The sequence below is a fragment of the Falco cherrug genome, chromosome 4 (genome assembly GCF_023634085.1).
Source record: "Falco cherrug isolate bFalChe1 chromosome 4, bFalChe1.pri, whole genome shotgun sequence".
Lineage (NCBI taxonomy): Eukaryota > Metazoa > Chordata > Aves > Falconiformes > Falconidae > Falco > Falco cherrug.
In genome coordinates this window covers 104,884,286-104,909,681 of record NC_073700.1, presented here as the reverse complement: position 1 = coordinate 104,909,681, position 25,396 = coordinate 104,884,286, and the positions used below count along the sequence as shown (strand labels likewise).

Genomic DNA, 25,396 nt, shown 5'->3' with positions numbered 1-25,396 from the left:
TTACAAGGAACAAAGCAGAAAGTCTCTCGAAGCGTGCGCTGTGGGTGGCTCCTGTATGACAAGAAACTGCTTTTGCAAGCGTGAAAATAGCCCATGCGCTCTGTGCATTGGGAGCGACGCTGCACGGCACTGGGGTTTCGGAGCTGTGTCACCCCACCCTGTGCCTGCTCCCCGAACCTGTGAGAGGGAGGGGCACAGGCAAAATTTTTTGCATCAGAAAGGCAGTAGAAAAAATGAAGGTTGGCTGGCAAGCTTAATGTGTGGGCTGGTCTTGTCTTGAGAGAAAGCACTAGTGTGTTCTTGTCATACCACACACTTATCGAGTGTGTTTTGCAAATACCCCTGTGACCTATAAACAGACAATAAAATTTGTGGGTGTGGAGAGCTGACAAATTCTGAGGATTTAGGGCATGAACCCACCAGCCTTTATTCATGCAGATAATCTTAATCCATGCAAATTCCACCAAATTTGTTGTCCCTGTTCAACCAGTGAGTCAGAGTAAGGCCTTTCTGCAGGTCACATTGTCTGCTCCTGAAAACGTCTCGTGGTGCTTTTGTTTCCCTTTCGGATAACTTCTGTGGCAAGCTGCCCGGCTCACTCGCATCTCCCAGATCTGAAGATAATAAAATCCAACCAACTCCCCCGATCGCTGAGCTCTCAGGAGCGATGGGAGTCGCGATTCCAAGTGCCCCGGCCTGCCTGCCTGGGGGATTTTAAAAAGTCCTTGGGAGCCCAGCAGGAGAAAAGGGCTTCGTGTTAAAGCCCCAGGACCCTTTGCCACTGTGAGCAAAAAGATAAAAAAAAAAAAAATAAAGCAAAAAACCATAGAAATTATAATTTAAAAATTTTAAAAAAACAACCGCAACCTGGGTTTCACTGTGACCGTAAGCGCCCCAGGCTGGGAACCGGCCGTTGTTTCGCAGGGAGGCGGTGAATGTGTTGTCAGCCGTGAGCCCCTGCGGGGCCGGAGGGATTCCCCGCGGGGCTCCCCGAAGTCACCCACCTTTGGGATGGGACACCCGTGCCGTCACCTGCCACGGCGCGCGGAACGCTGCCCACGGGGACCCGCCGCGCGCTCCGGAGACTTTTATTTCTTATTACATTTCAGATGAGGCTCTTTTGGGTTTGCCTTTGGCACCGAGGACGCGGGCGGGGCGGGGGGGGGGGGGTTGGGGGAGCTGGATCCGTCGTTTCACCCTGGAACCACCGGTGGCCAGCGCCGCCGTTCCCAGCCCGCCGGGCGGCGGGGCCGGTGCGCTCCCGACGGAGGCCGCCAGGGGGCGGTGGCGGCCCGGGCAGCCCCCGGCCGGCAGCGCGCAGGGCTCGGCCTTCCCCCGGGCTGGTGCTGCCCGTGGCTGCAGCACGCTGCGTGCGCCAGCCCAGCGCGCCTGCTAACGCCCGTTTCTTGCAGGTAACGTTTCGGACAAGAATCTACCACTGTAACATTAACAGCCAAGGCGTCATCTGCCTGGACATTTTAAAAGACAACTGGAGTCCAGCGTTAACCATTTCTAAAGTTCTCCTCTCCATCTGCTCCCTCCTCACAGACTGCAACCCGGGTAAGTCCCCTGCTGCCTTGCACCCCTCCCGGCACCCAAGTAAGGTGACCCTGATCTCATCGCGTTGGCTTTGGCCAGCTTTGGCCTCCAGCGCAGCCTGTTTCCCTTTCCAAGGCAGCCGGAGAGGGGCTGGAGGTGGTGGGGTGATGCACCCTACCTGCCTGCTGGTCACTGCCCCTCGGGCTGACCCACGGGGGAAGCAGCGGTCCTCCTCCTGCACATGAAAGCTCTTTCCCCTTCCCAGCCAGCTCTGGTTTTGGGTCAGGGTTAAGCGTGCTTTGCTGGTCTGTAGGACTGCAGTAATTCAGTAACAGAGCTAGAAGAGCCACAAACGTCATTCTGAAAGCAAGGGGATTAGCCTTTTACTTTCCATCATCCACTTAAAACCAGCGACCAACTATGCCGCAAGTGGTCCTTGCTGCTCCTCTAACCCACCACACCAGTTTACGAGTTTACCAGTTTACAAGGAATATGCCTTGGTTTCCAAAATCAGTTTCACAGGTCGTATTTCTGTATGGGTCTGAAGAGGAGAGAAGCACCAGATTCCTTTCATACTATATTATGTATAATAAAAATAAACTTTTTGGAAAAATAAAACCTCTCCTTGAGATCTGGTCTTTCCTAGAAGGCAGATTTATACGGCCACAAGTACACTTAGCGATGAGTATGTCGCAGGCACTTTTAGAAGGGGTAAAATAAGCCTGTAATGTGTGAATCAGCGAAGTCCTCCGTAATGCAAAATATGGCTATTGGATTGTTGCCTTTTAAACTCCTTAAAACTTTAAGTGGCATTTCACTCTTTATTAGTAATAGATTAGTGCATCACCATAAATACACACAAATCAGTGAAGATACAGACTATCAATTCAGTATTTTTCGATTGCTGCAATGTACCTTACGTGTGCGATTCCCTTGTATTAAATTCACACTTCAGCTTTAAGTTTTTATTCGGTAACTTGTCTGAAATGAGTGTTTCCTTTTCAGCTGACCCCCTGGTTGGAAGTATTGCCACTCAGTATATGACTAACAGAGCAGAGCATGACAGAATGGCCAGACAATGGACCAAAAGATACGCTACATAAATTGGATTTTCGTCAAACTCTTACATTATTCGTCTGTGATGGAAAGAGCTGCTTATGATTTTGAAGGGGTGGGGGGAGGGAGGGTGCTGGTAAAGAGTAGGGTATTTCTATAACAGATTTTATTCAGTCTTTTATTTCCTAAGATTTTGTTGTTGTAACTTAAGGTATCTTGCTACAGTAGACAGCTAGGATTGGGAATAGCATATTTTAAGACTGTAATTAGTTCAGCAATATTAGCTCACATATAGTACCGAGAAGAATGTAAACTTCTTAGACTTCTTTGGTTTTCAGTTTGCTTGCAATATGTAAAAGATTAAAACAGCTTAATTTTGTACAGGTACATATGTTGACATTTATGTAAAAGTCCTTTCAAGACTCTACACACTGTTTTTGCTTTTTGTTATGTTTTGGGGTTGGGGGGGTTATTTTGTTCTGGGTTGGGTGTTTGGTTTGTTTTGGTTTTTTTTTTTTCCCGTTGGTTTTGTTGTTTGGGTTTTTTTTGTAAAAAGATGTTGGGATTGTTTTCCCTTATGGAGGGCACACTGGTATTTAACAAATCCTTTTTAAAGACTGTCATCTCATGATCTGTGATACGGAGAGGTGGATATATGGCGTCATATATGAAATGAGAAGTAGTTAATGTATTATTTTATAAGCCAATCTATCTTTGTGAAAAGAATAAAGGGTTTAATCAGGACTTACGGAAACCTGTAGTGAAATACCTTAAGCTGTTTAACTGTAAGGCGTGGAGTAGGAGTCACTCAGTGGATTGGTTGTATGTTGTGGGCTACTTAAGTCTGCATTTGTTACTGTGCTAATAAAAAGATGTTTAAAAAAAAAAAAAAAAAAAAAAGAAGAAAAGATTTCCGCTTAGTGCCTTGCTTTGTCATTTTGCCAGAACAATGTCTCCCAGTACGCTTTGAGGATTACGGTTTGGACAAGGACAATGGAGATCTGCAGGTGAGTGCACTGACTGCTGCTGTTTTGGGAAGACGCTTCTGGACAAGCGTACAATGAATGACAGCATAAAGACTTCTTCAGCCGTTTACTGTCTTCAGTGTTGCACAGGCTGACATGGCCCTCGAGGAGGTAGCCTGCCACACAGCCCATGCTAGTTACTTTTTAGTTTTAAGTTTTCACAGCATTGCCTTTTCAGGACCGGCATGTTATTTGAAAGTACAGCTGAAAAAGTGTAAGAGAAGGGAAGGGAAACAGGTAGGAGGCAAAAGGAAGAAGAGAGTATCTTCATGGGTTTTCTGATGGAGAGGTCTATTCCTATTTGGAAGAGGAGAAAGGATCACGTCCTGGTAAGCTAGCAAGAAGACACCTTAAAGGAGAGTAAAGAAGACTTAATCTCTAGATCCTTTAACTACCTACAAAGATTATCTCCTAGAGACATGGTGTTTACACTGAGGTGTGTAGCAACGGGGCGGTTAGCTGTGGATAGGGCATTTTTGTCCACTCCCTTGAGGTAGAGGCCGGAAGTACAGATTCATTTTCACATGGCAAGTGTCACCTTGCAACATTCTTCTGAGTGATATGTGGTCATCTGCAGCCTCAGACTCGTTTTGGTACTTCAAAATAAATTTTGTAAATATTTTCTTTATATACTTCTCTTCCTATTTATAGATCAAACCTAACTTGGTCCAAAGTAATCTCTGTTAGAGGTAACCTTCCTTAGCTGGGTGGCTGTGGGTAGCAGTACCTGAGCCTCACCTGCTGAACCTTTTGACACAATGCATGTTTTGGTGTATGAGCTCCCTCAGCTGTTTGGCTCAGCCGAAGAAAACTGTTGGTTTAGAGCTACATCGCACCAGGAGCATCTCTGCTAACCGTTTCCTCCTGTCCCCTACTGAGAGAGGAGGTACACGGCTTAACCGCAGCAGGTTCGTGTCATCTCCTTGCTTCGTGCTAGCGGGGCATGCCAAGCGCGCTGTAGTTGGCAGCAGGGAGGGAGCTGATTTGGGGTGACTGACCTGCACAGTGTTCATTCAGCAGGGTAGAAGTTGTAAGAGGAACAAAGAGAGATAGTTCCATTTACTAACTTTTTTTTTTTTTAATATTTTTTTCATCATGATCTTGTGCAGGGACTATCTAGCTTTGTTAGTAGGTAAGTGAGCCCAGTGACCTAGGACAGGTTTTGAGTCAGAGGAATAGTAAGAACAAAATACATGTTCTGCCCTTTAGCTACTGCATTATACTCTGTACTTTACTCATTAACCCTATGTAAAACTGTACTACAGTGAGTTTCAGTTTTACTCCGTACCAGCTACCATGTGTAGATTGTTTGCAGAGGAGATGCTACATTTTTCATCACTCGTCAATAAATTACTATGGTATTTAGAAAAGACGATATGAGTGCTTAAAAAGCCTCAGAATAAGCTTATGAAAGAAAACAGTGGGTGGTGCTTGTTGATGTGAATGCCCAAAATGATCTAAACTAATTTCTAATGAATTTAACCAAATCAAAGACAACGTGTTTGCCTTTATGTAACCTGCTCGGGAAAATGGCCACAGTCATTTAGAATATTGCCTTTCCTCTTGCCTTTCTTAAAACACGGTCAATTCCTGAGTGTCCAGGGGAGCAAATGAGCAAGCTGCTCTCGTACAACATGGCTCTGGCAGCCACGACATCAGTTTGGGGAGTGGAACTGGCACAGAGTCTGGGTGCAGAAGTGGGCAGGAACCAGTCATCTCTGTTCCTTCCATCTCAAAGCATTTTAAGTTAATTGTGACTTGTCAGCCTGCACTCCTTTGGCTCAAGGGTCAGCTTCAGCCACAATGTGTGGTTAGCAGAGGTCTTTGCTTGTTTTGATTAATCCAATGCTGAATTGAGTCCTTTCTAGAAAGGTTCTGCAGACCTGAAGAGGAGGAGCATGACCAATTCCTTGATGAGAAGTCGTAGCAAGGAGTTGAACCACTTCTGCTCGGAAATCACCCCCACTTCCCAAGCACGCAAGCAGCTGCGGAGCCTTCAGTGGCAGGGAGAAGCCTTGAGTACACGTGTGTGGTAGGAAGTGAGCGAGGAGGGAGTGTTCTGCAGCATCGCTGGGGACAATGACTGTTACTAGCTAGGCTGGGGGAGGTCGTGCTATAGTGCTTACTCAGCTGCAGTGTTGCAATGGAAACAGAATTGTTTCTAGCCGGGCATTACAAGAGCTTGCTCATTCGTAATTGCTCTCTTATCTTACTCCTCGGCCACAGCAATCCAAACTACGTTGAGCAAAGCACATAAACAGTTTCGTCTACCTTCATTATAAAGGTAGGAATACCTGCTTAATTCTTGGTGAATTGTACTGCTCTGCCATTAGTAATGCTGACAGACTTTAGTTGTCGGTGTTCAGGAAGAGCAATGCTATAAGCACACAGTGTAATTGTGTTCATTAAGCACACTTACTATTTAGCAGTTATGGTGTGACAGTGCAAATACTGGTCATGGTTTTGCTGACTCACAGTGAAATTCTCAATATTTGTTCAAAACAACATTAATGTAGTGGAAAATGAGGGAACTGGGTTCTCCCTTTCCCTACTCTTGTCTTCAAATATAAAGAAAATCTAGTATCAATTAGTGTAAGAGGTTGTCAGAGGCCAAAAGCTCACCAGTCCCTCTGGGAACGGCTGCTCATTCTGTCCCTCTATTTCCAATTTTGTTTAGTTTACTGACAGGCTGAGCTAGGACAGACAGCAGCTGCCTGCAGGACAGGTTTACCAGCATGGAGAGTCAAATACAGCACGTACAGTTGTGCTTGTGCTGCTGGACAAGGTGTGGCGTATTAAGACCGAGGCCATTTGTACAGGTATTTCTGGGCATTTGCCGTGGGGGTGTTCCCAAAAGGCAGCCTCCTGCGCTCCCTGGCCCCCTCTCACAAAGTAGTACAGCGCTTCGTCCCAGTTGTTACCTGGCCTGTAGCTTCGCACCGAGGGCGGATTCCTGCAGCTTGGCCGAACAGCTGGGTAGGAGGAGTACGCGATGCACTAAGCAGAGCCCGGGCAGTACCTCCTGCATACAAAACTGCTCTGTATAATTTCTCAGTAAAATTATCACCTACGTGAATGTGACTGATTTGTACTGGACATGCTGGAACAAAACCATGTACAGCTATGTTGTCCTTCAGGTCGCAGTTAAATTAATGAGCGCTCTGAGAGCTTTTCTGGCTTGTACAAATAAATTCCTGAGCTAAAAGCATTACTTGCCAGACGTTGCTGACAGGCTTCATGTTGGGGTAGGCCTGTTCCAGTATCTCCCACAAGATTTATTTTTTTTCTTCTTCTTCCAGACACTAGCAGAACTTCAGCAGCTAGTTCTGCTGGTAGTTATTCCTCCTACCTCAGACCCTTCTCCTGCAACAACACACTGACCTCAGCCTCCTGCAGCATCAAAAAGCCCTGTGGCCCTGTTTAAGGTAAAGGTAAAAGGACTGTTGCAGTTTCAAACATAGTCTCTCTCCAAATTGAATGCTTTACTGCAGCTAGTACTACCTGTGACTAGAGGCTATAGATCTGCAGGGGGATTGCTTGATGATAAGCTTGTTGATTTGTCCCTCAGCATGGTTGTATCTAGGCATAGTCAAAGCCCCTGCTAGAGAGGCATCCACCTGTCCCTCCCTCCTCCATAACCCTTACTGGAAGATAACTTGTCTCATGAAGTGCTTTTTAAGGCTTTTACCAACAGTGACTTTTGCAAGCCAAGTCCACGAGAAGGAAGGATACCTCTTAGCCATAAGCTTGCTGATTTTATTGCTGAATGAGATTATTGCTTTAAGTGAAACTGTGAGAAGCAAATGGCACAGAGAGGACTTAGGCTGTGACCTAGCAGCAGCAGACGATGCTAAAGTAGCTTAGTTATCACAGTTATTCCCTTTGCTCTTCCTTCCAGGCAAGGGAAATGCTGATTTGTTCTGGGATTGGGAGAGTTTGCTAGCTAAGAAGGTGAAGGGCTCAAGCAGTGTTTTCCGATCTGTCACAGTCACTTCCCACAGTCTCACTTTCTCAGCTCTTGCCCATTGCTGTGCTGCTTCTGTTTCCACTTGCCTTTGGTCCAGGAGGTCAGTTTTGTTTCCCAAGACAATAACAGTTACCTACAAACAAAACAAAAGGGTGAGCTTTACACTGAAAGAATTCACCATTCGCAATGTTTTTAAACAGCGGGCAAGTAGCAACACAGTTCAGACCTGCTCTTTAACTTAGCACTGGCACAGGTAAGCTGCAAGTAGTTTGGAAGATCAGGGTCTGGGATTTGAATTAGCCTCATCTACTTGTGGGCTGGGAACTGGTTTTAATTATAGGATATGCAAGACCTCCCCTTCTCCCTCCAATTGCCAAGAAAACCAAAGTTAAACAGCCCTATTCTCCATGTATTTGGCAATTGAGCTGCCCTAGACAAATGGTAAGAGCGTGACATCTGAATAGGTCACAGCAGCGGATGCTTGAGAGATGAAAAAATGCATGGCAGCAGAGAAAGGCTGGAGCACACAGCTGTGGATTTTGCCCAGCTTGCTTCTTCCCAAGCCCCAGTCCACAATACAAAGAAAGCCAAGCCTGCCACAAGGCAGCCTGGGCAGGCTGCCGGGCTGCGTGGCCCTCTGCCAGCCCCCACAGGCAGGGTAAGCCACTAGGACTTAAGCGGACAGTCCTCTGTCACTGAAAGGGTCTGGTAAGCACCAGGACTTCCCTCTCAGTAGCAGATTCAAGAGCAGCTGGTTAGCTCACTAGAGCAGCACTGCTGTATCAAGGCAGGTCTTGAGTTGTAAGGATCTATCAGGTACAGTGTGGCTGAGCTTAGTGGCCTCCCCAGTTCCAGGAGGTGCTGAAGGTAGTGCTGGCCACGTAGAGTTACTGCTCCTGCTTATTTTAAGTTAACGATTTTCTAAAAATGTTTTACCACCATCAGCTCTTAGGGGAAACCATGCCTGTATTTATAGTTCAAGGTCCTTAGTCAAGCTCTGGTCTCATCTCTACACTAGTCACTTGACAAAGATCAAGTGATAAAGTCTTCCCTTGCTGATGATTTGGGGTTTTTGTTGTGGCCACACCTGCTTGCTCTTTCCTGTTCATCAGGCTAACTCCAGGATGTCTTCTGTTTCTTTCCAGCTAGAGATGTTTGTCCTGTTCCTGTGGGGTCTGAGACTTCCTTTCTTTTCTATAGCAGCCTGGGGTGTTTGGAATTTTTTTTTTTTCACCTCTGTGAAGGCTTTGAAAGAAACCATAATCTTCATATGCATTTACCACATGCTCCAACTGAATTCTGCCTATGGTTAAAGCTCTGTCAGTATGAGAGAACACAACCTCTATTTAGTATAAAATTTGGCCAGGCTTTAAGGTGCGTGCTGGAGAGCCCCCACAGCCAGCGGAGGCAAGGAATCAGCCATCAGTGCTTTCTGTCATCTGCCACACAAGAGCAGACTGTGCAACTCAACAAGGTGAAGTTCTGCCAGCTCAGAAGCACCACGTGTGGAGAGACATCCCTAATTCAGTTAAGGGTGCGTTCTAGCAGAGCCCATACTTTAAGTCTGCTGTTCTTATGTTAAGGTAGGACTCCTCACCTTCTATGCTTCAAAGCCTGTTTTATAAGGACTAGAAATCACAGCAATAAAATATCTAGCTTATTGTGGGCACCACTTTTCTGACTACGTTATCCTCAGTCAAGATCACAACTTTATGCCTTCCCAGAGGATAAGCAAATCGGTCGTTTTCCAAAATACCTGAATGAGAGAAAAGAGTTCTGGCAGGCAACGCAGAAGAGAGGGACGCAGATCCTGCTGGGGCTGTGACTCCCTCTCTGCATTACAACATGCTGTAAAGAAATCTGGGCCCTCACAAAACACAGCGCCTGGGAAAACTTTCCTGCTTGTCCACCTTTCCTTGCCCTGCAGGGGAGTTATGGCTGACTCCTGTATCCCTGATATACGTGACAGTCTGCAGCTTACACCAGCTAACATACCTCTCCTGTGACTGCACATTCAGCTGCTGTCAAACTTGGAGCTGCATTCCTTCACCACCCTGTGTGCTGTTGGTACTAAACAAGTTACATTTTTGGAAAGTCTCTCCCTACCATTATCCAATTAATTTTTCACATATTTTATTTTTTTTTTAAACAGCATAAACCAGACATTTGGAAAGCTGTAGGCTAAAGACATTGAACTGGGAAAACTACTCAAGAATATAAAGATACTGTAGGAAAAGCCATAATGCTAATGCCACATGCAAGTTATATTTGTTTAGCTAAGCTGGAACACTGTCAGCTGAAAACACTAGCTGCTTTCTAAGGGAAAATAGAGCAGTCATTTCACACAATCGAATTGATTCAATATGGTTGTTAAAATACATTAAAGCTGCTTTGCCAATTGACTAATGTCTGGGAGACCCATTGTCAATTACACTAGTTTGTAAGCCATCAAATACATGAATACAAAGCAAACAAAGATAATGCCCTTCGTTATATTATTCTATGCACTTGACTTCCCGTGTACAATATCTAAAAAAACCATATGAACTGCACTGCTGTAGACCATATGTTTTATTAGTCGTAAGTGTCCTGGCTGGTGCATTCAGCTAACTGAATTTTAGCTGAGTAGCGGAAGTAAGGAGGAAAAAAAGCCCCACATTCTTTTGCATGACCTGCACAGCATGTGAATTAGGCCTCCCCAGCACGAGAAAGCCTCCTTTTGCTGGATTGCCCAAGGCTGCGGGTACGTTCCTTTTCCTTTGTATGCAAGTTTTATAGAAACAAGATCTATGCTTTGCAACCTTAACTTCTTATCACTGATACAGCGATAAGCTAAGCAGTTCAGGCACTGTGCATTTACCTCCTTTTTGTCTCTAAAGACGTCGAGCTCCTTTTTGAGCAGTTCGACTCTTTGGAAAGCTTCGAGGCTGGTCACAGAGTACACGAGAACGAAGCCATCAGCAACAGAGAAATAGTGTTTTGGCAATTCTACCCCCTCCTGCAGGCCCCTGGTGTCATAAAGCCGTAACTGTTCCTTCACGCCTCGGTCTGTTTCCACCGACGCCAAATACACATCTTCCATTGTGGCACCCTCTTCTAAGCCTGTTTTAGAACAAGCAGAAAAGTTCAGCTGGTGTTAAGTACAGCACAGCTATAAGAATTATTTGCAGTACAGCACAATTTTACCCCACAACAGCTTTCAGTGCATGTTTTCCAGAGTGACTTGACCTGGACTCAACCTTGCCTGACATCCCCATGAAGCACTGTATCCACAGATCACCACCCCACCAGCTATTTACAATAGTGACACTGCATAAATACAGCCATATAATATGTGAGCACATGATTATGCCTGTAAAATTGATCTATACAACATGCACATTCAGGACAGGATGAGCTATACAGCTCTTCCCCCAGGTTTCCCAAACTCCAGCCACCCAGTGTACCAGTTCTGTGCCAAACATGCTGCAAACGGGCCTGCCCGAACGTACCCTTTCGGAAGAAGAGCCAAAGAACACCAGATAGTCAAGTACAAACATCTTGAGCCTACTCCTTTGCTTCATACTAAGCTGGATCATACGGCAGAAGCAGGAGCCAAAGGAATAATTCTGGAAATGAATGTGTAATGGTGGTACAACTAACCAACAAGTGAAATCAAGCCAGAAGAGGAAGGGGGTGTTTGCATGTAAGCAAAGTTGCATGCTGTATTTACTCAAACACACAGTGAGCTTTTTCTATCCCTTAGGGATTTAAAATGATTCAGATATGCTAATGGGAGCAAGCTCGTTTACTGCAAGGTAAGAGCAGGCACAAGGTAACAAGCTTTCATATCTATACCACCTGCTCCATGGTAACTATCTGCTCCTTCCTCTCCCCATGGTAATCATGAAGTAATTCAAGACAGCTTACTTTGTACTAATTAAAACAATTTTTTCCAAGCTAAACCTGAAAACACATAGATCACCTTAGCTTTGTGTTCGCCCTAGATGCAGGTGCATAAGGTTACAGGTCCCAACAAACTATGTATAGTGTAGCTGGGCCACTTTCAGAGTCAGTTTTAAGTATTCATATAAAACCTCTGCAAGCCACATTTTTGCCTCCACTGCACTCCTATATACATGAATTGTTTGTCGTTGCAGGGCTACAGTAATGAGTCCTGCATTATTCTCTTTGTCTGCCAAAAAGAGACCATATTAGTGCATTGTTTAAGAAAACACAAGGGATTATCTGGCCTGTGAAAATAAGGATTTTGCTATATTCAATGACACTATTCAAAATACTTCACATTGACAAACAAGCTAAAGCATTCCACCCACGCTGATGGTTTCCCATGATGTATGCGGCATTCCTGTGCAGGAAAGTGGCACAAGCTGTTCTTTTTGCCCCTCTCTGTGCAGTCTTCATAGATCAAACTCTTATGAGGTTTGCAACAAATTAATTTATCTTGCCTCCAAATATAGCCATGCTAATATGTGGGAGCAAAACTAAGAGCAGAAGGGCAAAACAAAGATTAATAAAAAGAGGAAGCGCAAATGTATTCTGTGTGGTTGGAGAATGTGTTGCAAAGGCATTTTTAAAGACAGAAGTAGTAACAGAGCCCTACCTGGATATAGCTCTCTTGTATAGATACAGCACTACATTCTTGTTCTGCCTCATTGCGTTGTACAGACAGGTCAAGGAAATACCTAGCATCAGTAAATAGTACTTTGGCAAGAAGGAATGAACCATAAGTACTTAAGTCTTCTTTTTAGAAAGCAATGAATAACGTTGTACAGGTTTTTACCATCTAAATGCTGCACTGTAATTCAACAGTGTTTAATATGTCACGTTCTCCTGTGACAGTCTCTTCCTAATGGCATTAAAAGTAGCAGTGAAAATTATGTCTTTTAATATCCTACTCGAAAACGAGAAGGAAAAATTAAGGCCTGGAACTTAAGTCAGCAGAATAGAGCAACAAATTTTGATGTGAAATGGGGGAGTACTTTGGCAGGAGCTGACATTTATGCATCGGTGTCAGATTCCAGAGGTGAAATTTCACCTGTGTACATTGGGGGAGGGAGTATATGCAAACAGATTCCTAAGCACACACAGATAATTTTTAGACATACCTGTATCACCTTATTCTGGGCCCTGCTTCTAAAGATCAGACCGTGTGCCAGCCACATCTTGCTGACAACGATATTTACACTTCTTGTTAGTACAATCCCATTCAAGCACCTGCCCGGTCTCCATTCAAACACACACCGGGCAAGTTGTACAAGTGGCAAAACGAGTCAGGAAAGCCTAGTGTCCTAGGAAGCTGTCTGGCACCATCCCATCCTCCCTGTCACAAGGATCCTGGTTCTCCTTTCCTTCACTGGCATGCCCAGGCGTCCTCCCACCTTCGCTACGTGGGTGGTCAAGGGCAGCTGGGACTGGGGAGTTACTGCCCTGCAGACTGCTGCCAGCTCAATTAGGTTTTCCTCATGGGCCTTTCGTCTCTTTCCTGCTATCAGTTTTTCTAAATTTCCAGAAACATATTTTGAGATATCTACTGCTGTGAGACAGGTGAACGGGCACATGGAACCAGCTTTCAGGTTCAGAAGCTATGGGAGGAAAGGGGAACTAACAAGACAGTGAATGATCTCATGGCTTTTTTGGAAACTAAAGATGAAAAAAAGTTAGGGACGGAAAGGAGGAATAGACAGGAGATTGATGCCATTCTCTAGCACCTGCTTAGCTGGCGCAAGTCTTGGGAGAGGCAGAAATGTCTTTGTCTTTGTTACTGACTGCTGGCTGCCACAAAGCAACTGCAAGGGGAAGCCTCAGTTATAAATTATGTGGCGTTTCTACCCCTGGTGGTTTCCCAGCAAGGAAAAGATAAAGATACTAATGAATACTGCACACTCAGGCTAGGCAAGACAGAGATATTGCAAATACCCGAATAAAGCAAAATTTCAAGATGGATGGAATTTCAGAAGTTCCCAAGTGAGTCTTGAACATAAATGCAGTGCAAATTTTGTGTCATCTTGAGTACTTCTGAAGATCTCCTATGTAATCTCTCCTTCCTTCTCTCCAGCAGAAACGTAGCAAAGACCTCCTAAAGCCTGCTATCCCTTATGTTTGTAAACTGCAGGATAACAAGCTTTGCTTACTTAGATATCAAATGACAGCATATCAGAGGACCCCCGGCTCAGAGAAGAGCTAGACAGGCCTCAACAGGAGCTGGTCTATTTAGATCTAGCTGCTAGTTAAGTACAGGTCCCACCAAACCAGTAGCTATGGTTGTGACTCTCAGTTGCATACATCCAGCTCCATTTTCATCTATTCCTAAAATGCAAACATCACTGCAGCTGTATCAGGAGGTAGTTTTGATTTTAAAAACAAAGATGTAAGAATGCATAATTTGGTTAATTAGCCTCCACATCTTTGGAGCTGTGAAAGCCAAAACACTAAACCCCTCCAACTGAGACCAAGTGAGGCACATTCCCTCATTATGGGTTCTACCACAGTAATATACGGTGTTTTCATTCCTAGCTGGTAAGATGATTTGAAGTAGCTGCTCGTGAATAACCTGACCATACTAGCTATTTACACAGCCAGGAGGCAGAGGTAAGGAAAATCGTGTTTTCTCCAGGAAGAGTTCTCATCTCCTCCTGTTGAGTTGATAAGCTTTACCATAGGTTGAAGGGCCAGAGATTTCTTAAAGGCAGAAGGAAGACTCCTTTCTGCACCATCACTGAACAGAGACACTGTTTAAGGAAAAATAGCTATCCTCTTCACAGACATGTCCTGTGCCAAAGTTCAGCCAACAGCTCTCCTGTTAGCCTTCTCAAGAGAGCTCAGACAAGCAGTGCCAGGTACCACAGGTATTTAGCAGGGCAATAGTGCCAGTCAAGGACCTGTTTCATGACCAAGGAGTAAAGACTGGCCCCTCTTTCTTCAGGAGCGCAAGAGAACATGGAGTATTTGGACAAAGACAACACTGAAGCCACAAAAAGAGAGATCATCCCAGCTACCAGGCAGACACATACATATGTGCAAGCCTTAACAACTATTTGGCCTGACTACAGCAATATGGTCCCTACGTGACTCAAAGCTAAGTGTGCACCAATTTCAAACATCTCCTTTCAGGTTTTCTCTGATTCCTTGTAAGCAGCTTAGCCAGAGAGGCTGCCATGGAATACATACGTTACTTTACATGGCTCTGATAGCATCTCTCACCTTTTTGCCCTCTCCTTTCTCATCCTAAATGCATGAGGCAAACAGCCCCTCTTGCAGTTTTAAAGCCTAGCACAAAGCCCAGTACCGCACATTGTTGCTCACATGCTCCAGGGACACACATATTCCATTTTGGGGGGTATTCCTCCCTCTCAAGTACTTTTTTTCCTCTTTGACCTCAAGCAGTCTGAGTGGCTTTGCAACAGCGTTAGCTGCTGACCATGCAAGCAATGGCAGCATTTAGGGACTTCATCCACACTAAGCCAGGGAGAGCTGAAGGTGCACATTTTTCGAGGAAAAGAAACAGGACAACTGGGTTTAAAGCACCATCACCAAACACACAGCCAAGAGCACAGGCTCAAAGCCGAGGGCTTTATATAGCAGTGTGAAACCTCCAAGGACACTAAGCACTTCCCTGATAGCAGCTGTGCTACCACTCCTTTTGACAGGAAAGTCAACAGGAGGTACATGAGCACTGATATAGACTCATGGCTGATTTACAGCCAGGAGGAGACCCCTGTGTCAGTGGCTGGGACATCTCAGGGGATGTGCTTGTGCTCTAAGCCTACAACCAAGTTCGAGCGCTCCTCTTGTCACTAGGAGGTGGATGTAGATGCCATCAGGAATGGAGAAACTCTGCGTGTTGGCTTGGCAGTCCTCCCCTTGGCTTCCCGGCCCTCAGACCAGCCGCAGAGCTGCTCCTGACGTCAGTCAGGAAGCACAGGTTTTGAAACAGCTTGTGTCCGTGTTGCCGTACCAAGTGAGTTGCCTTGCTGGTTGGCTCTGAACAGACAGGCTTTCAGCAAACACACTAGTCCTTTTCGCCTCCTGCCAAAAAGGCCAGCAGCCAAGATGTACATGTCAGCTTGTTGGAGCTCGCAAGCTTTAGGAAACGAGGACTGAGATTCGGTAATCATGTTTTAAGCGTGGAGGGGCCACCACTACAACTGCAGCACCAGCAACGGGGCTGTGCATTTTAAAGCAGCTCAACTAAGGAGCACTCAAAGACTCACCATTTCTCAAACTCTGTCCTTGCCCAACGAGGCCCTCACAGTGGTGTCCTGCCTCCACAGTTTGAGAGTTAAACCAATACAGGCTGGAGCAGTAACTAAAGATCTTCTGGGAACCGTTTTCACCAGCCCGTATTTCAGGCACCCTCTGCCAGAACTGCCTGTGGGCTGAGGAAAAGGCAGGGAGGACAGTGACCGCTCAGTGGGACTGCCAGAAACACCAGTGTATCCGTCCATCCCCCAAAACATGCCTGATGGCACAAGGTGGGTGATACCAAAAGCACTAGGCCATGGGTGCTTGTCCCTTAGGGCTCCAGTGGCTCCATATGAGCCCTCTCCATGTTCTGATCTTGACTCTGCTATTTGCCCTCTTTCTCAAATGTCCTGGCAATAAGACTTGACCAAAATCATAGAAAACAGGAGGCTACCTTCTTCCTTCTCCCCTTGCACTCCCCCTCCGCTATCAGCCGCTCCCTTACGCTTAACGCCGAAAAATGACAGCAGAGCTGCAGGAAAGGAAAACTGATCTTCCTAAGAGAAGGGGGGGAAAAGTCTATGTTGTGCAATGGCTGAGCTGGAGCAGAGCATTTGGGAGCAACAGGGGGACACGGGCAGCTAAACCCCAGGCAAGGGGCCTCCCTCTGGTTATGTCAGCCAGTACCCATGACGTTGTATAATCGTGTACATGGCTGGCTCCATAAATAGCTCCTCTGATCAGCAACACTCAAATATCCTTCCTGCCTGGATCACTAATAGGAGCTCGGGGCAGGAAGTAATGCAAGGCAATACGATTTAAGTAACGTGGCCTTCCTCATGCTGCTCGGGTGTCTCCGACAAGCACCCAGCCCAGTGCAAGGCAGGTCAGTAGCAAAGGGGAAAACCTTCAGCCTGCAGGTTTTGCAGCCTTCACACTGAAAGCTACACAGGGCTACGTGCATAGGGCTCGGTAGATGCTGGAAACAGATGTTGCTGCAACATTAGAGGAAATCCTCCTTCTAAACAAGGGTATTAGCATGCAGTTCTGTATCACGCTTTGCCAGCAAATTCCTCCCATCCACGCATTTTAAAGGCACAGTGCGTGCAAAGCATCGTTCTAGAAAGCCTAGTGGTTATCCTGAAACTCACCCCAACATGTAATTCATCAGCCCAAGGAAAAGATACAGATTGACTAGACGTCTTCTCTCAAAGCCCCAAGATTCACCTCTGGTGCCACCCCCTGTTTCTGGGTGGGGCAGGAATAATTTGTCAGCCTGCAGATCACTGCCCTTCCTCTCAAAGCCAAGTCATGTGGAAACAGAGGGAAACAAGCCAGCTTTGCCTTCATTCCCTTTCTCTTGTGCACAGCAAGTCTCAGACATCCCATGCTCCTCTCTCAAGTCCATTTTCCGCAGTAGGACTTCTCTGAGACCCGAGAAGCTTGGCCCTTGAAGCTTAGCACAGAACTTGGGACCTAAAGCTGAGCTGGTTTTCTTTCCAGCACTTTGATTAAACACTTGCCAAAGCCAAGCAAAATAAAGCTTTAAGAAGATGGAACAAAAGTCAAAACAGTCTCTCCACTCATCATGTGACATCTATTTATTTTTCAGGCATCGACAGCATCTTTCAGGGAATGAGATATTTCTTAGGTAAACAGACAGCACATCACCTACTTTCTGTGTTTGTTTCTTTCTAAACATTCGCTTATTTTGTAACTAGGAACATCACGGAAAGGGTTTTTTATATAAGCCTCTTTTAAATATCAGTATGTAAGGGACTATGAATTTCAAGAACTGCCCAGAGATACAACAAAACCACATTAATTTCCTGCTTCACCTCTGTGTTCATAGCCCTTGGGCTTTTTTGGGCCCACACAGAACAAGATGCTGGAAAAGGAAACAATCACACACACACACACACCCCCGAAAGAAAAATACCTCACCAACAGTATGCTTTCCATAGAGAAGCTGTTCCAAAATCGCAGTCTTTCCCACTGAAGCCATTCCACAAACCACCACCTTGTAGCCCTTTCCCATCTTTCCTGAGAGGGCAGAGTCAGCGGGTGAGCCCTGTGCAGACACAGGAGTCTGTTAGCCTGGCGCGGTGGCAGAGCTCAGCACCAGACAGAAGCAAAGCCTACAAAAGGCGAGAGGCAAAATGTGAAGCAGCGGGTGACTCGGCGGCACAGCTCCCTCCCAGGCACTCACCAGCGACTGATATTTTTAGGACTAGTTTCCTCCCACACCATTTTCTAAGTTTTTAGGCTGCTGCCGTTGGTGCCGATGCTTACCTGCAGCCTTGACGCTTGCCCTGTCAAGCTTGGGGAGAGAGTTTGTGAGTAGTGAAGTGTGTAAACCCTCTGGGGCAGGGGCTGTGTTTGTTGGCGTGTGTGTATGCCACAAGACTTGCCTTATTGGTCTTAGTGGTTTTGCTGCGGGGCTGATGGTATCTGGCAGTATCAGGGCAGCTCCTGGAAATATGACAAAATAGCAGTTCCTCCCCTTTTATTTCACGCACAGAAAGTTTCTAGCTTTTACAGGCTAGGAGCTAGAAAACAGGAGAGTTAGAGACAGAAGCACAGGAAAGCGAATGCAAAAGCGGGTGTTTTGGTCTGCTTTAAACCAGTGTGGATGGGTGGGGGCTGGTTTTAGCAGGAGGCCTGCAGAAGCCAGGGGCAGTTCTCTCTGCCAGTGAGCCACAGCCAGGCAGCAAGCCCCAGCTCCCAGTTCACTCTCTAGACTGGTTTGCTAGAGTGAGCCCAAGAGTGCCTTTCGGAGGGCAGGAGGGGCTGGCGCTGTCCTGCTTCAATTCCAATTTAACCAGGCATCGCTTCACAAGCCAGGGTGCTCTGCAGAAAATAGGAAGGTCACCCCACCGCTGCAGGGAGGCTGGGGGGCACTTCCAGGCTGGACAAAGCCCAATTCCCATTTGGGTGCCCCAACAGGGCCCCACAGCCCCCCCAAGCAGCAAACTGGGGACGCTGCTGGGGGACAGAGAGGGGGACAGCAGACCCCTCAGCGCCAGGCCTCTTCCCTGCTCCCGCAAACTCAGCCCTGCGGTGCCGGGCCCGGGGGGAGGCAGGACGCGGCCGGGCCCACCGGCACTGCAAACGCCCAGGCCAGGGCCTCGGCTGGGCCACAGGCACCCGGCCAGGGACCCCCCCCAGGCCTGCAGCACCTGGGCCCCCTTCCCCGCCGCTGAAAAGGTTTTAGGGCTTTTTTTGCCGCTCGGATTTATGATTTAATAGTATGGGGGTGTTAATTATTATTTTTTTAGAATTTTTTGAAGTTTTTTTTCTAAGGATTTTAAGAACTTTTTGACGCCAACCCCTTCCCCCTCCCGCCAAGGCTGGGGCTCTCACAGGGGACACGGGATGTTTCCGGAGGTGCCCCAGCCCGCAAACCCCCGCCCCGCCACCAGCCCCCCGCCTCGGCCGCGCCGCACGCCCCGGGGCTGCCACCCCCTCCCCCCAGCGCGAGCGCGCACCTGGGCAGAGCTCCCCGCCGGGCCCCGTTAAGTCGTGCGGCCGGGCCCCGCCTCCTGCCGCCCATTGGCGGCCGCGGGGGCCGCGCCAAGGCGGGGCGGGGCCGGGCGGGCGGCCCCTCTGCCTCCGGACTGCATTACCCATGAGGCCCCGCGGCCGCCGCCGGAAGCGCGGCGCCGCCGCCAGGGGTTGTGGGAAGCGGGCCTCTTCCTTTCCGGTACTGGGAGCCATCAGGTGAGGGCTCGAGTGGGTTCGGCCTTTTCCTTGATCCGGCTCCATCCTGGGCCCGAGGCGGCCATCCGCCCGCCCCGTAGCTGCGCCCGCCTGCCGCTACCCTAGCGGGGGGCGACAGAGCTGCTCCCGCGGCGCTGGGCCTCTGGGGCCCGCAGGCCCCGGGAGGCCGATGGAAGGCCCGTGGGCTGCGCCTCGTCGGGTTGGCCTGGTTGCTCGGGATGTGGGGCGGGGAGGAGGACTCTCCGTCGGGCCCAGGGTTGCCTGGTGTGAGCGGGAGGCCAGCGTCGCGGGTGCAGGTTGATTGCAGGTCGCGACTCCTGGTTTGACTCTGGTTTTGCGGTTGGTTTGTGGCGTTTTGGGCCATAACGTAGCCATAACGCAATGATAAAGAAGGGTAGCTTGGGATGGCAAGAACTAGGCAGTAGGCGGGCAGAGTCGTAAAAGGGGTATGGAAAATCACAGATGGACTGTTGGGAGTTTTTGTGCAAATAAAACGAGCGGCGTTTTCCTGATGGTGATTTGGGTGGGGATTTGATGGAGTTAACCTGCATCTAATTGCTGCAGGTGTGTGACAGCGAAAAGGATTTTGGGGGATAATTAAGTATACAGTGTTAAGAATAAAGACCACGCCATGCACAGTCACATACTTCTTTATAGATTAATATGTACAACTTGTTTCAGATGTTACTACCAAAATCGATAGTTATTTGACATACACATTAGAAAATTCTCAGCTGAGGAATTCAACCCATAAGAATATACGAAAAGGAGGAAAATTGCCGAGAACAGTAACTGCCATGTGTCCTGTTGGAGGCTGCCAAGTGTGAACCGTGTTACCAGATGTGGCAGTGGTATAAAGAAGCTTGAGAGCACCCTGTGTTTCAGTGGGGTTATGTGTATGGTTTTATGCAGTGTCTCTGTTGGAAGCTGTTCAAATTTGGAATCGGATTTGGTGCACTTTTTTGACTGACTTTTCAATTCAGCAGGTAGACAAACATGGGTGCCTACAAGTACATCCAGGAGCTATGGAGGAAAAAGCAGTCGGATGTGATGCGATTTCTCCTTCGTGTCCGCTGTTGGCAGTATCGCCAGCTGTCTGCCTTGCATCGAGCTCCCCGGCCAACCAGACCAGACAAAGCTCGCAGACTGGGATATAAGGCTAAGCAAGGTAATGAGATGTAGAGGTGAAGTCCGTGTGCTTCATGATGGAGTGGTCAAGTTTTATGTCAGCATCCTTAAGTGGTAGTAGAATAACAAAATCTAAATCTCCAGTATTCCCCAGGAAACTGAAGTGTCCTGCCTGAAATGCACTTAGTATTATAAATGTGTTCAACTGGTAGCAGTGCGCACAGCCTGAAACCTTACTTTATGTCATTTTGAATTCATGCCTTCTGTGGCCGTTTTGGCAGATGGAGATCAAGTGGGCTTTATGTTTAATTCTTCTGCTGGGTTAGTACTGCAGAGTTGACCAGTGCTTTTAGTATCCTACGTTTTGGGGGTGTCCTTTCTCTGCCCAGATTTTGTTATGTGTTACTTTGACTGTCTTAGAGCTGCATGTGCTTAAGTAAAGATGACATAGTCTGACTGTCATTAGAAAACAGTCAGTGAAAGAAACCTGGGGAAAGTGGCCATCCATCTGTAACTTGAGCAAATCCTAGTATGTTTGTCACTATGAAAATATGAAGCTAAGAGTCTACATCTCTGTTACTGTTTGTGAAGTTCGTCTAGTTTCCTTTTCAGTGGTCACATTTCAGCAGGGTTTGGGGATGGCTTGTGTTTCAGTGCTTTCTGAATGCTACTATCAGAATATGGGATTGTAGGTGTGGGGTAGTTTTTTTGTGGTGTGTTTTGGGGAGAGGTTTTATTTTTGTGTGTGTGTGTGTGTTAAAATGTAGCTGTTCTTGGTATATTTGGACCTGGATAGTAGGCATGTGCCATAAGCTCTGGTTTGGAAGTGAAAAATAGTCACCAGGACATCACTTCCCTTACTGAGTTGTAATGGAAATAACAAAATAGCAAAAACATCTTGTGCTAGCCACCTCCAGTTGTAGGTTTCAGTGAGGACTGGTATAGTGACTTAATTTTGCATTGTTCCATGTGAAATTTTTGAGGTTGAAAATGCAGTATGAGTATCAAAATTGTCTTGCTGTGATCTGCACTTGCTGTTGCTAAGAATTTTTATAGTTCCTGTCACCATTTCTTTTAGGTTATGTTATCTACCGTGTCCGTGTTCGCCGTGGTGGCCGCAAGCGCCCAGTCCCAAAAGGTGCAACCTATGGTAAACCTGTGCATCATGGTGTTAACCAGCTGAAGTTTGCCCGGAGTCTTCAGTCTGTAGCAGAGGTGACTATTTTGGTTATTGCTTAGAAACTTGGCAGCGGGAAGGTCTTAGTCTGTAAAAGTTGAAAATACTCAAGAGACAAAAAAGAACCCAAACAAGTGTTTTGTTAACGTGTTGGGGAAAAGATCTTGAATACTGGTGGCAGGAAAGCATCAGAATGTCTTGATGTTTTGAGAAAAGTGAAAAAAACTATTCAGACTTGAGGAATGGCGTCGGGGGGAAGTACTGCTTAGGTGGTGTATTGAAGTTCATAGTGCATACATGTTTCTGAAGTATGCTACAATATTTGTAATGAAAAATAGGCACACAGCTAGTATAAACCCTAGTGAAATAAAGGGTTAGACATGAGAAATAAAAATTCAAATATGCTTAGATGTCAGACTTCACTCATCACTAAATCCCACCTCTGTGTTCCCTGCAATCTTGTATGTAGTATCAGCTTTAGGTAATGGTCCTTTCACAAAGTACAGATGAGTTCCTCTCTTGAAGCCTGTAGCACCTGTTTGTGTATTAGGAGTACTGCACAGTGTACCTAGGTGTATCACAGGATCTGAAAGCAGCGTGCCAGAGATCTTCTGGTTCTTTAAAAAAAAAAAAATCGTTGTACCTCACGGGCACAAAGATAGGTGGTTAACTTGGTTTTAGGTGAGATGTTGCTACGTGCTGAAATGCTGAAAATGGAAGCTTTCATTCAATGAGATCTTTAAATTTCATGTCACAGCAGTAGTGTTGAAGAGATGGAGTTCTCACCTTTAGAAAAAGCTTTCAGTAGGTTAGAATTAATACTAGGCTGCAGTCTCAAAGAAGAGACGTTATGAAAAGATGGAGACTGTTCATTCTTCTGCCTTTCCATCTTGAAGCAGAAGACTTTTCTGTTCCCAGGACTTCAAAAATATTCCTAAATTACTTCAGCAAGTTGAATATGGTGGGGGGGTTTCTAAAAGGGGAAAAAAACTAAACCATAAATGGGATATGCTAATTTGAAAGAAACACAGATGATGCGTTTAAATTAAAAATGCAATTCTGTACTTTGTATATGCCATTCCCAGATAGCTGATAGCTAATCACATACTCACTTGTGTTGACAGCTCATGGAAGAGATTATTGGCCCTCTGTTTTAGTTTTAAATCTTCTGAATTTGACATGTTCTTTCCTGGAGGATACATTTTTCAGATAGAAAAATAAAACCTGGATTGTTGCTACCATCCCCACAGAGAAGCTGGTTGAGAGGATGGTTGCTGTTTTAATGGTTAACGTATCTGTTGCTCTCACATGACAGAATAAAACAAAGACTTGAAGGAATTTTACAACATGCAGAAAGTAGTCAAATGCTATTCAGTGGAAGACTGTAGGTTAGGATCACATTAGGACAGAAGATGGGTGGGCCCCATTGGTTGATGCTTGTCCATGGTGATGATAAAATCCTATGATTAAACACACTTTTAGTGTTTTAAATAAGAGCCATTCTTGACAGGAGAGGCAGATGGAGTTGCATAATTGATGTTTTCTGCTTTGTTTTGTTTTCTAAACTAAGACTGCTTTTTCCAACCACAAGTGAGGATAGGAATAGCAAGCACTCATATGCCAGCAGTGGAACAAAGACATGTTACATCAGCTTTTCCTTTTCTCCTATCCGTATGGGTTTATTCTGTGCAGAAATGTCTTTCTCCGCTGTAGCTTTGGATGTGCAAATTGATTGGCCTTTCCTAGCTTCCTGCAAAAGACCATTCCTTGGCCCCAAGTGCAGCTTGTGCTTTTCATCTTCATGTTAAAGTTGTTTCTAACTCCTGTGTATTTACTGATTGGGCGCTTCTGTGTACAGAGTAGTTCTTTTGTCAGCCAAGCACCTTCCTCCTTACATTCTTTAAAACCTGTTTCATGTAGGAATCAAAGCAGTCTTTTTTTTTTTTTTTTTAATACAGCATTTCTTCCAGCTATTACTTTTTCTTGCATCTTTGCATCTGGAAGGGAAACAACTCTTCTAGGAAGAAAGGGTCGCTCAGGGCAAATCGAAATTTCTAGCACCTACAAAGTTTTGGGTTTGAGTTATTTGTATCTTTCTGCATGAAGAGTGTCCTGCATTCGTGATTTTACAGCCTTTTGCATTTATTTTTTCCTCTAGGAACGTGCTGGTCGTCATTGTGGGGCTCTGAGAGTCTTGAACTCATATTGGGTTGGTGAAGATTCCACTTACAAGTTTTTTGAAGTGATCCTGATTGATCCCTTCCATAAGACCATCAGACGCAACCCTGATACCCAATGGATCACCAAGCCTGTGCACAAGCACAGAGAGATGCGTGGGCTGACATCAGCCGGGCGGAAGAGTCGTGGTCTTGGCAAGGGCCACAAATTTCACCACACCATTGGTGGTTCACGTCGTGCTGCCTGGAGACGACGCAATACCCTGCAGCTGCACCGTTACCGTTGATTCTTGTAAATGTAACGATCTAATAAAGCTGATGCGGGTTGTTGAATTTAACAAGTGCTTCTGCTGCTTCTTGGTTTGTGTTGGAGAAGTGTAGAATTCTCCAGGAGTTCAGTTTCCATATTTTGAAAGGCTTTTGAAAATGTAATTTGGTACTTGTGAAGTTTGTGGGCCCTGAGCATAGAGTTCTGTGATGGGTTTCACTTTTGGCAAGTCTGAAAAGATGTGCAGTGGGAAGTGAAAGCCTAAAGGCTAGTCCATGTTTCCATGTTCTTTTTTCTGTTGGTCTGAGAGTACTTCTTCACTGTCTGTAGGTTGGGGTCTCTGTGTCCTGTGCTTAGACTGAAGGCCAGCTTTGATTTTGTGCAATGACATGTAAACTGAAAGTCCTAGTTTATTTTTTATAGACTATTAAATACTAATGGCAATTTTATTTTTCAAGTCCTGTTTTTTGTATGTCGTCGGTGTAAAACCAGCTCTTCAGCCTGTGTTACCTGCAAACATTGGCTAAATTGACTAAGCACAGAATAGAAAGGTAAGGCTTGCTCTGTCTATTGTGGTGCACAGTATTTTAAATATGGACACTTTGCAAAACTTTACAATGTTTTTAAGTTGCATAATAAAATACTGTAGAGTCGGTATTCATATGTGCAAGATTCCAGGCCATTCATCTTACATTTTGCATTGGAGACTGTTTTTAGAACAGCCTTTTGATACCAGAACAGAGAACATTTCTCCGGTAGTAAAGAGCTGCATCCTGATTTACTCTGTGTGGTTAGGTGGTAGGAGTAATTACATTTGCCTGACAGTTTATAACAATAACCTAAAATACATCTGTACTTTGTGAAATTAAGTGTGACCTTTCAGCTTGAAGTCAACTTGTACATACACGCTGAGAGGAGAATAACTGCAATTTCTGTTAAACCAATTAGCTGAATGCTTGTCCTACCTTCCACAGGTCTTGTACTGGGCCCGTCAAATAGTGGTAGGAAAAGGGATCCATCAAAGACCCAAGAAGCAGCTGTGTTTTACTGGAGCTTCAACTTTGAGAGTGGAAAAATAAAAAAAAAATAAAATGCTGGGAACTGAATTAAATGTCCCAAGATTTGCCCTTCAACTAAGTTATTTTGCCCTGTAAG

General features: G+C 45.9%; 3 protein-coding genes across 6 annotated transcripts in view; 2 read left to right on the top strand and 1 right to left on the bottom strand.

Moving 5' to 3' along the window:
* The window catches only part of LOC102055891 (ubiquitin-conjugating enzyme E2 E1), a 45,148-nt gene extending 41,809 nt beyond the window's left edge, over positions 1–3,339 (top strand). The window contains 2 exon segments of the mRNA XM_055706971.1: positions 1,413–1,560; positions 2,545–3,339. Coding sequence (XP_055562946.1) covers positions 1,413–1,560; positions 2,545–2,642 — 246 coding nt within the window. The 3' untranslated portion in view covers positions 2,643–3,339.
* A 3,555-nt stretch (positions 3,340–6,894) lies between these two features.
* Positions 6,895–19,414, bottom strand: NKIRAS1 (NFKB inhibitor interacting Ras like 1). Of its 3 annotated transcripts, none has more exons than XM_055706968.1 (4): positions 19,260–19,369; positions 17,716–17,842; positions 10,448–10,689; positions 6,895–7,720 (listed from the first exon to the last, which is right to left on the bottom strand). In XM_055706968.1, exons 2-4 carry the CDS (start codon positions 17,807–17,809, stop codon positions 7,481–7,483), a joined length of 576 nt encoding a protein of 191 aa, XP_055562943.1. In that variant the 5' UTR covers positions 17,810–17,842; positions 19,260–19,369; the 3' UTR covers positions 6,895–7,480. The 3 variants fall into 3 exon arrangements, with proteins under 3 accessions (XP_055562943.1, XP_055562942.1, XP_055562941.1); XM_055706967.1 differs by having other exon boundaries at positions 17,716–17,909; positions 19,260–19,368; XM_055706966.1 differs by lacking the exon at positions 17,716–17,842 and having other exon boundaries at positions 19,260–19,414.
* On the top strand, positions 19,408–24,690 carry RPL15 (ribosomal protein L15). 2 transcript variants are annotated; one of them, XM_055706969.1, is made up of 4 exons: positions 19,408–19,491; positions 20,475–20,659; positions 21,698–21,834; positions 23,955–24,690. In XM_055706969.1, exons 2-4 carry the CDS (start codon positions 20,488–20,490, stop codon positions 24,258–24,260), a joined length of 615 nt encoding a protein of 204 aa, XP_055562944.1. In that variant the 5' UTR covers positions 19,408–19,491; positions 20,475–20,487; the 3' UTR covers positions 24,261–24,690. The 2 variants fall into 2 exon arrangements, with proteins under 2 accessions (XP_055562944.1, XP_055562945.1); XM_055706970.1 differs by having other exon boundaries at positions 19,420–19,491; positions 20,478–20,659.
* The last annotated feature ends 706 nt before the right edge of the window (positions 24,691–25,396 follow it).

Excerpts from the sequence above, each read along its gene's own strand:
- NKIRAS1 (XM_055706966.1), bottom strand. The coding sequence starts at position 19,401 with ATGGGTAATGCAGTCCGGAGGCAGAGGGGCCGCCCGCCCGGCCCCGCC. Across the intron at positions 10,690-19,259 it reads CGGCGGGGAGCTCTGCCCAG|GCTTAGAAGAGGGTGCCACA; the intron begins GTGCGCGCTCGC and ends GTTCTAAAACAG. Across the intron at positions 7,721-10,447 it reads TCTTTAGAGACAAAAAGGAG|GTAACTGTTATTGTCTTGGG; the intron begins GTAAATGCACAG and ends TTTTGTTTGTAG.
- RPL15 (XM_055706969.1), top strand. The coding sequence starts at position 20,488 with ATGGGTGCCTACAAGTACATCCAGGAGCTATGGAGGAAAAAGCAGTCG. Across the intron at positions 20,660-21,697 it reads GGGATATAAGGCTAAGCAAG|GTTATGTTATCTACCGTGTC; the intron begins GTAATGAGATGT and ends CATTTCTTTTAG. Across the intron at positions 21,835-23,954 it reads GTCTTCAGTCTGTAGCAGAG|GAACGTGCTGGTCGTCATTG; the intron begins GTGACTATTTTG and ends TTTTTCCTCTAG.